The sequence below is a fragment of the Ips typographus genome, linkage group LG1, assembly GCF_016097725.1.
Source record: "Ips typographus isolate SLU linkage group LG1, UJ_Ityp_2.0, whole genome shotgun sequence".
Lineage (NCBI taxonomy): Eukaryota > Metazoa > Arthropoda > Insecta > Coleoptera > Curculionidae > Ips > Ips typographus.
In genome coordinates this window covers 24411063-24420577 of record NC_138422.1, presented here as the reverse complement: position 1 = coordinate 24420577, position 9515 = coordinate 24411063, and the positions used below count along the sequence as shown (strand labels likewise).

At 33.5% G+C, this 9515-nt stretch overlaps 2 protein-coding genes across 12 annotated transcripts in view; one reads left to right on the top strand and one right to left on the bottom strand.

Moving 5' to 3' along the window:
• Nucleotides 1–990: 990 nt before the first annotated feature.
• Nucleotides 991–6176, bottom strand: Naxe (NAD(P)HX epimerase). 3 transcript variants are annotated; one of them, XM_081993854.1, is made up of 5 exons: nucleotides 6015–6176; nucleotides 5748–5964; nucleotides 1519–1667; nucleotides 1324–1466; nucleotides 991–1274 (listed from the first exon to the last, which is right to left on the bottom strand). In XM_081993854.1, the coding sequence occupies exons 1-5, from the start codon at nucleotides 6066–6068 to the stop codon at nucleotides 1049–1051; spliced, it is 789 nt and encodes a 262-aa protein (XP_081849980.1). In that variant the 5' UTR covers nucleotides 6069–6176; the 3' UTR covers nucleotides 991–1048. The 3 variants fall into 3 exon arrangements, with proteins under 3 accessions (XP_081849980.1, XP_081849985.1, XP_081849993.1); XM_081993859.1 differs by having other exon boundaries at nucleotides 5748–5960; nucleotides 6015–6171; XM_081993867.1 differs by having other exon boundaries at nucleotides 5748–5935; nucleotides 6015–6160.
• A 195-nt stretch (nucleotides 6177–6371) lies between these two features.
• Gdap2 (ganglioside induced differentiation associated protein 2) overlaps nucleotides 6372–9515 on the top strand; it is a 41001-nt gene continuing 37857 nt past the window's right edge. For all 9 annotated transcript variants that reach the window (XR_014180860.1, XR_014180858.1, XR_014180857.1 and 6 more), the window contains exons 1-2: nucleotides 6372–6531; nucleotides 7771–7969. Coding sequence is in view for 1 of the 9 variants with exons in the window: in XM_081993810.1 (XP_081849936.1) it covers nucleotides 7776–7969 (194 nt within the window). In the remaining 8 variants the exon portion in view is untranslated. The remainder of the gene's footprint in view (nucleotides 6532–7770; nucleotides 7970–9515) is intronic.

Sequence of the window (9515 nt, the reverse complement as noted above, 5' to 3'; positions counted from 1 at the left end):
TGTCTGACCAATACCTACAGTTATGCCTGTTCACTTCTCCATTCAAAAAAAACATACACTCATCACTGAAGCAAATATTGTACAACAAGTTCACGTTGTTTGTCAGATTAGTAGACATAATTTCACAAAATTGTAGTCTTCTATCATAGTCATCTTCGTTTAATTTCTGAACCAATTTTACCTTGTATGGATGAAAATTGTGTTTTTTAAAAATTCTTCATACACTGCTTGTCCAAACACCCGATGCATGAGAAATTTGATTTAAAGACTTAGAGATTATTATCCATTGCAACGTGTCCCAAAACACCAACTTCAATTGGTTCATTAATAATTTGTCTTTCATGTTGATGTTTTTTATTTGTCACTGAACCAGTTTCCATGAATTTTTGCATCAACTTTAAGACATACTGATGACCAATTAATTTATCTGGATGGATTGCATTGAAAACGCGCGCGGCAGCTCGTGCACAATCGTTATGTTTGAAATAAAAACGTACAATTTCTATTCTTTCGGCAGTCGTGTAAACCATATTGACAATGTTCCTTCAAAACGAACTTACAAGTTGACCGACTGACGCAAAAACATGGAATGGAAAACAGGTATTCGGTAGTGTTATCAGCAGTTTGACCAAAATAACAAAAAAATGTTTTTATTTTTTTTGGTCTCAATTCAAAGCAAATGTAGAAATAAAATAGTGCAATTAATTCCTTATGAAATCCTACGTAAAAAGATGTCCCCCTTGCAATCTTTGTTGACGTGTCTTAGCATTTTTTAACAGAGAAATTATTTTGGAAGATATTCAGGGTGGCTACTTTTCATTGAAAAACCCTGTATGTACTACAACTTACCGATCATCTGGGTATTCTAAATGTTCTTCAATTGTATCTAATATTTGAAGAACTGTCGGTTTAGTGAGTCTAAAACGACGAAAAATCATTAAATTGTTCAGTTTTGTCGGTCCTACAACCATGCTTGTACAAACGGACATAAAAACTTTATTTTTTATTAATTTAAAAAAAAAAACAGCCCAAAAACAAGAACATTCCATTATTTCAGTGATACGCAACATTCAGTCCCGGGATACTCAGGTAAATCCAGTTGGTACTTGCAGGCCAGTTTAGGGGGGACAAACCGACCGCCCAAATAGTGAAAGCGTCCTTCAAATTGTGCAGCGCACTTTTTAGGGGCGGTGAGTGAAATTAAAAGTTGAGGTTTCACACCACCTTCTTCTGGTTCTCCTGTTTCTACATTCCACCCACTTGGAATATCCACGCTAAAATATCACTGTTTTATTTATCATAATTGTTTAATGAGACTCAGACCTGGCTACTGGAAGTGAAGTGGTTTTCATCAAATCTATAACAGGAACAAAGTCCGGCCTGACTGGTGGTTTAAAACTGAAACCAAACAGAGCATCCACGATCAAACCATAGTCACATTCGACTTTTGATTTTTCTGGCAGTTCCTATAAGAAAATCAACTCAGTGGAATGTAGCAGCATTTACTGTTATTGTTACTTGTAACACTGGGATGTTCATTGAGACACACTGATGAGTTAGGTTCTGGTAAAGTTCCTTGTTAGTTTGCTTTGGATAGTAAATTACAGGGTTGTAGTTAAATAGTTTCATGTGACGAGCGCATACTAGACCGTCGCCTCCATTATTTCCTAGAATATCCTCTAAGTTTTAACAATTTAACATACCAAAAGTTAAGATTTACCACTTAAAAATAATTTATGTAAATCATGTAAAAACTACAACTGATAAATATACAAAAAAATGTGAAAAGTGATTTTTCTTTGCTCTTGAAGCTTGTATTGAATTTAATATTGCAAGCAACTTGGAAATTGGAATAACTTAGGAAAGTTGCTTTTTGTGGTAAACTGTGGCTATTGAGTGTTTTTTCAACGCTAGTAATAGGTTAGCAAAAACTAATTCAACATGGCTGGCGTTCAAAGTGGTGTAAATGGGGATTATAGTCTCGTGGAGTATCATACAGTGTGGAACAGCCAAATGGAATAAATTCGATAAAGAATAAATGAGAGCGTGTTGGGAAAAACGCTTGGACACGTCGATTTGTATTTTTAGATGCGCATTTATTAAAAAAAATACAAATTATATAGGGTTTGTCATGTGACAGTGGCCGATACCAACTTTCTTATTTTAAATACAACCCCCTGTATATTATAATTTTTTTGGATTCTTCAGAAAATTCTAGACATAATTCATGTACAATGTCCCATACCTATCTTCAACTGTTTCGGAAATATTAAGTGTTTTCAGATGTATTACAACAATTAACATTAAAAAAAGAAAATTATTTTATTTCCCAAATTCGCTACATTACACTCAATACTTATTTTCACGAACATTTTGAACATCTCTTACATTGAAATTAATGTTTTTTTGTTTTTTTTACATTATTTGTGAAATAAAATAATTTTCTTTTTTTAATGTTAATTGTTGTAATACATCTGAAAACACTTAATATTTCCGAAACAGTTGAAGATAGGTATGGGACATTGTACATGAATTATGTCTAGAATTTTCTGAAGAATCCAAAAAAATTATAATATACAGGGGGTTGTATTTAAAATAAGAAAGTTGGTATCGGCCACTGTCACATGACACACCCTATATAATTTTTATTTTTTTTAATAAATGCGCATCTAAAAATACAAATCGACGTGTCCAAGCGTTTTTCCCAACACGCTCTCATTTATTCGTTATCGAATTTATTCCATTTGGCTGTTCCACACTGTATAATGCAAGACTAAAGCTAGGGTCAAGGGATTTTGTAGTCCGGGTCATTTATTTAAAATAAGAAGTGTAGTTTTTGAAGTTGACTGGAATTCTTTGGCCCAACAACGTCAACCAGTTCCTTCTGGTAACTGGTAAATTCTCCCTAATATCTAACAAACCCATAGGAACTAAATTACCTAAGTGTGTAAGTGAACTAGAGGTAATTTAAAAAACGTTGAATCAAAGAACCCACAAAAAATTAAGTAAAATTTAACGCATAATCGGAATGGCATATCTACATTTGAATGGCCAAAAGCCAAAGTGTGCCCGATGTAAAATAAAGGATTCAAGCGGAAGGCAGTACTGCGTGCAAGTTAATCCCAATATCTACAGAACTTTCTGCTATAAAACTGTGGATGGAGTCAGAAACCATATGCAGCAGACATTACACACATAGCCCAGGTCTACAATTAATTAAAGCCACATATTTCATACAAAAATCATAGAGTATGATAAGGAGGACAACAGTGCCAAATAGCCTGGTAGAAAATTATTGGTAGTCAAGAAAGTGGACAAACTACTTTAACATATTGAAAATTTAAAGAAAACTTGCATCATATGGTCTATACAGAGCGTATTGTGGGAGAAAAGACAAATATTGTATTGAAAAACTCGCCTCCTTAATCACTTTTTCTCTTTTTTTTACCTAGTTTAACAGGTATAATGAGTATTCTAGGAGCAGACACAGAGATCAATTTTACGGGTGCAAAAGTTTTCAACTACAAAGGTCATAAAGAAGTACTTGTGCCATGTTGTTGCAATGCGAGACCGCAAAATGTAGGTAAAATCAATTATGTTTTACTACCAGTTTATCATTTTCCTACAGAAAGGCTGCAATCCCTTCTAGTAGTGCCAATAAAGTGGGAACAAAGCTGGTTTTGAAGAGTAAAACGATCATACCTACCCAATCCTGAAAGAATGACGGTAAATATGGTATTAATGAGTAATAAACGAGCTCAGAAATGGATACAACAATACAAGTTTCCTCAATAAATTTTTACTTAATGTTGGACATCAATGGAACCGGAATAGAAATTCGTAATACATCGCAAAGAAACTCACAATAATTGGTAAGTAGAAAACCCAAAAACTTTGATCATCCACGCCAATAAGCCTGCGTATTTTAACAATTACTCGCAAATCAGTATAAATAAATTGTCTTATTCAATTGGGTGCTGTTCTAGCCTATTTAATAAATAGGTGCAAAACACCAAGTTAATTGGATGGTTGATGGATATTGTCTTCAGGAAATCTTTGTAATAATTTCTTTTCAGTATCTTCCATACGAAATATACTATCCAACCAATGTGATACATTCAATTGAGTAGCAATTTTTCTGGTACCAACAAAACTGTTATTTTAACTCTAAGGGTCTTACTTTAAAAATTTTTTTTTCTTTGTAAAATTCATTTGATATAAAACGATTTTTTCTCATCAGAATGCTGTAAATACAATACAGTGAAAACCATACTTATTTGGTACACCACATATCTGTAACGTAGAAAGGAACATGGATCCATCTATCTCTCTTCTGTTTCTAGTGAGTTGAGCAGTTGAGACGTAGTCTAATAACAATTTTAACCAAACGTCAACCGTCGCGTCGAAAAAGATTTAACTAACACTAGGTTTTCATGTTTATTTTATAGTAATTCGTGTTCAGGAAGTTTAGTTATCTTCTGCTGGAAAAAATGCCGTTTAAGCGTGGTTCAATCGTGCTCAAACATTAGGAAGATGAGCTGTCCCAATAAGATATTTTTACCATTTTTTTATACTTGTGGAATGAGTAGTTAGTTAGTTGCGTATTCTGACTTAAGAATTCCACGTACGTTATAAAATTGAAATATGTCTCTTACTACGTCACAGGGGACCGTGCCCGGCTCATTTGAACGAACTGAAACGTAAGACGTTATAAGCTCTAGTTGGTATTTAAAACCTTAAATTCCCCTATGGTTTCTGTGTAGCAATTTAAAAGACAAAACAATGAGAATAGCTGTGAATCAACTATTAAATTTTAATGCAAACAAAAAAAGTTTAGTGGGGATGTTGATGAGTTTGAAGGAATGTGGTTTATGGGTTTTTCTCCAAACAAAAGTACAGAAGAAAGGTTTTTATCGCTATGTGGATCTTATTGATTTATCCGAAAAACACATTGCCAGTAATCCAATATTATCTGTTACATAATTTGAAATGAACCCCATGACCAGTAATCACATACAGGGTGTCTAAAGACAGTCAAAGAGAGAGAGAAACTAGAGAAAAAACAGAAACATTTCTAGTTACTACTAACTTTGCCAATGAATATTTTTTAATTTTTCTTACAGAGTAATTTGTTGTTTAGGTTTCTTAATTAACGTCATGTGTCCGCAAAAGTATAGATTCATCCAGAAAGTGGATATAAACAGTGTTCAATTGTTTGTTCAACATTCTTTGGTATCTAATATGAGTATGTTTCAGGACAAGCCCAAGGTTTGATAAGACCTTACAGGTTGTCCAGAGACAGTTAGTAAAACTTAATATTGTTTGCACAATTTGTTCTCTCACTTTAACGGTATTTAAAGTATGTAAACACCCTGTATAGTACTATCAAATTCAAAGCACTGGCTGTAAAAAAATTGAATCAACATGTAGAAATATGCTTGGAAATATCACCATTTTGTACAAGGGAAAGTTACCATAAAAATGTTAAATAAAGATAACCTTTTTCAGATTATATTATTTTCAATTAAACTTAAAAAAAAAACTTGTTCTCTCATATTATTTTCAGAAATTGGTAAAATTTTAGAATGTTAAAAATTCTGAGATAGTAAAAAATAAAGATTGATAAAACAAGACAGAATGCTTGCAAAATGGGCACCCCCACCCTGTATTGTAGCCCAATTTTAGACACACTGTATGTTTTAACAATAAACAAACAATGTTTATTGTTATTGTAACAAACTACTAACCAGGCCCACAGCACACCAATACCGACTTGTTACCAAGGGTATTTGGTGGGAAGCATTTACTAATAGACACAGCACAGCTGAGTCCTGCCAGCTCCATTAGTTGGTCCACTGAGTACTTGTACTCATTGAACAGCTCTACATCTATGTCTATAGCCTCCTGTTGCCCAAGAAACTTGACCATGGTAATTCTGGTGGTGTGCAGGAAATTTAACGCTAACTTAAAGCACAGTTAAGTTGTTTAATGGGTTTAAATAAAACGGTGCTAACCTGATGATAATTCGGCTGTATTTTTCGCAACAGTCCCAGGGAAGTTATCGACATTACATTCAAGTTCTCTAGTTTATAACAATTTTGATTACAGACTTTTTTAAAAGTTATTTATAAACAAATAATAAATGATAAATACAAAGAAATTATAGGTTAGGGGGAAATATTTCAAATTTTTGTTAGTGGTCACATGACAGCCTGGGTAAAAAACAGGGATAGACACGTGATGGGTGTTAACATATGCAAATCGCACAGCTGTTATAAACGACGTTTGAAATCCCCCGATCAAACTTAGATCCATCTTTGTTTCCCAGTTAGCACTAAAAAAAGATGGCAATTATTTCTATATCGATTGTCAATACTGTCAACGTGACAGTTTTTTTTCTATCATCATAAAAATTGTTTATCTTTAGGTGTGTGTGTTGTGTGAAAGCTGCGTTGTTTTTAATTAAATAAACACATTGACATGCATGGTTTCTAACCGGATCAGCACGCAAAACTCGAGCCCTTGATCCTGGTAAGTTTCCTTACGCAAATAATTCGAAAACAAGGAAGACCGGGACAGGTTAAGCTTCCTGACCTTGGCCCTTGCGGTTTTGCGCTATAATGTTTTACTACCGTATCTGTTGGTTGTTTTCTGCCCTCCGGCTGAATTTCCGCTTCTTTGTTTATTGTCCAAACGAGAGTTTAATCATTATTTGTTGGTAGTCTGTCATTATGTAAGTTTCTAACATTTGCAAGAGGCAATTAAGGTGACCCTGGAAGGGGTCCTGAATTTTTTATGAATTTACTTTCCTGGGGAGCTAATGACGTTATACTGCCTGCATCAAGCGACCACTGAAGTGGTCTATTAAAAAAAATATAATTTCGGTTAGTTTCCTGTAACAGTCTATTAAAACAGTGACAAAGCACATCATCATTGGTGACTAACCCCAGAGTGTTTTTAGAAGGATGGTGATATCAATCAACTTTTCTTATCTGAATAACAAAGGATTGACTTCAAGTGGGTTGTAATTCAAGCAGGTAATCTCCCAGTAAACTGAGTGCAATTTATTATTACTTTTGTATCAGTCAGGTAAGTTTTGATTTAATTCCCACTCAAATGAAATAACAATTATTAACAATTGAGGTTTACCATTACAATAGGCTGTGTGGATTTTTGTCAAGGCTGCACAGTTTACAGGTATCTATTTCAATTTGATTGGTAGTTTGTAATAATGACTGTAAACTCACAAAGGCCTGCTAAATAATTTAGCAGCCTTTGTAAATCTTGGTTTCATGTAAAATGCAATTGTACAGTTAGTTTTATTCCTTGACATGCAGTGACCCAGTTAAAAGTCTTTAAGTTTGATTAAGTATAATTTGCTTTTCACTTTAAGGACAGTTACTTTCATCTCCAGACAAATTTATTCCTAGAATAATTTCTATACAAATTACAGATTTGACCAATAAAACACTTTTACATAATGGTTACATATGATAAAAGTGTAGATAACTTAAATCAATATTCAATACAGCCTGTAAAATCTTTAGTTATTAATACACTCACATCAGTAAAAATTGTGCAGATAACTGAAGATTGGGAGGTCACAACCTTAAGCATCTTTCACCACACTTTGACTTTGAAATATTAGTTTATTGAACTGTTAATCTGACTGAATCTAGTAGTTCTGACAAACTACAGAACCATGAAGGTTGTTTTTGACAAAAAAAACCGGTTTGGTTCAGTGAGGATTATTTGAAGTATTTATTATAGGTTGAATGAGAATCATTATGGAACCAGAGCCTTTGGGCCAAGTTCCTGAGCCTATAGTCTCCCCACAAGTGCTCAATAGATGGGGGGATGCTCCACAGTCTCAGCATGCATCTGTTTCTGTTCCCTTGGAGGGAGTGGAAAGTCCCAACTCATCTCCTTTCCCATTAGATGATAGCATCAATCATAAAATTATTCTCTGGTAAGATAGCTTTGTTTTATTTTTATGCTTGTTTTTGTTTTGAGGTAGTAGTAAATTTGTATTATTTAATCATATAATTATTGCATTTATGACTAATATCATGTTATTATTTGTTACACTCTATCTACTCTATTAGGCTTCAACTAGAGATTAAATTAATTGAACTCACAGAATCACTTGAGACACCGAAAGTTTCAGTTATCCAAAATAAAGTTGAGTTTTTCATGATTAATACATAGATTTCAGCATACAGAGAAATTTTAACTGTCTGAATTTGACAGGTGTTGCCATATCTTGAGACTTGTTTGGGGTTTTTGAATATTCACCTTACATAAGAAAGTTCTGATTTTAAAAGACTTTTTCATAATTTCCTGGTAGGTATCTGTACAACAAAGTTATTTGTACTAAATTACACTGAACACAATGTTTTCAGTTGTCATCTTGGATTTTTGTAAATCAAAATAATGTGTAATTGGTCAACCGGGCCATAATTAATGTAAATCTAATTCGGTTTGTTCTGAGCATACATTTTAAAGTTTCAAAATTAATTTCTCTTGGACTAATTGAAGGAAAATTCTGATTTTTTGGTCATGGTTTACCCAAGGCAAAATACTCATGAAAATGTTGAAATGTAGGAAAACAGGACAGTAATTGACAATAATCCAACTGAATGTCTGTTAATTATAAAATGTGGTTAGGTTAGGTTAATGATAGTAAAATGTATTGTTCTTTACAAAAAATTTGACACTTTTTATATGTTACATTGTAATTCAATTACAACTAATGAACAGGAACATTTAATAAGCATTTGCCTCATCAAAATCAGTTGTCCTGAAATATGTACCAGTAAAGTTATAAAAAACTGCAAATTTTTCAAAAACACTGTATTTTCTTTTGTAGATCAAAAATTTAAAAACAAGTAAGCATAACGTGAAATACCTACTAACCAAACCCATTATAGGTAACAGTGATAAAACAATATAAAGCCGAAGGTTGCTAAAAAGCTTTCCAGTTATCAGATGTAATGCATTGAATAGGGTCGTCTACTATAGTAGAATTTAAGGTTCAAAATATAAACTTAATACAGTTTATGCCTTACGATGTGCTATTAATAAAACGTTAAAATGAGCCTGGCACGATCCCCCGTGACGTAACTAGAGACTCTTCAATTCCCTAAAGGGTGAAAGGCTAGAGAGGGGAGGCGAATTATTCATTCCTTGTAACCAGTGCATTGTTGCCAAAGTTGTCTAATAATGTCGTATCAGTTGACTATTTTTTGCTTATTGACACTTTAACGGTTTAAAGCTTTATATTTGGTAAAAATTCATATAAGACATAATTTTGTTTCGGTTTGTTGCTATAAGCAGAAGAACGTGTGTCCACTCTGTATATGCACCCATAGTTAATATGGACTTGTCTTAATTGCTATCACACCAAGAAGGTTCCAGACTTTTGGTTTGGAGGGGGAGGGGAGACTCAAAACAAACAAACGAAAGCGTCCTCCAGTCTGGATTATACAGTGTGTGACTAAATTTTGCTTATAAAG

What these genes read in the sequence shown, in the direction of transcription:
- Naxe (XM_081993854.1), bottom strand. Translation starts at nt 6,068, where the DNA reads ATGTCGATAACTTCCCTGGGACTGTTGCGAAAAATACAGCCGAATTAT. An exon ending in TACAGCCGAATTATCATCAG is followed by an intron (nt 5,965 to 6,014) that starts GTTAGCACCGTT and finishes CTGTGCTTTAAG; the next exon opens with TTAGCGTTAAATTTCCTGCA. An exon ending in TGAACATCCCAGTGTTACAA is followed by an intron (nt 1,467 to 1,518) that starts GTAACAATAACA and finishes ATTTTCTTATAG; the next exon opens with GAACTGCCAGAAAAATCAAA.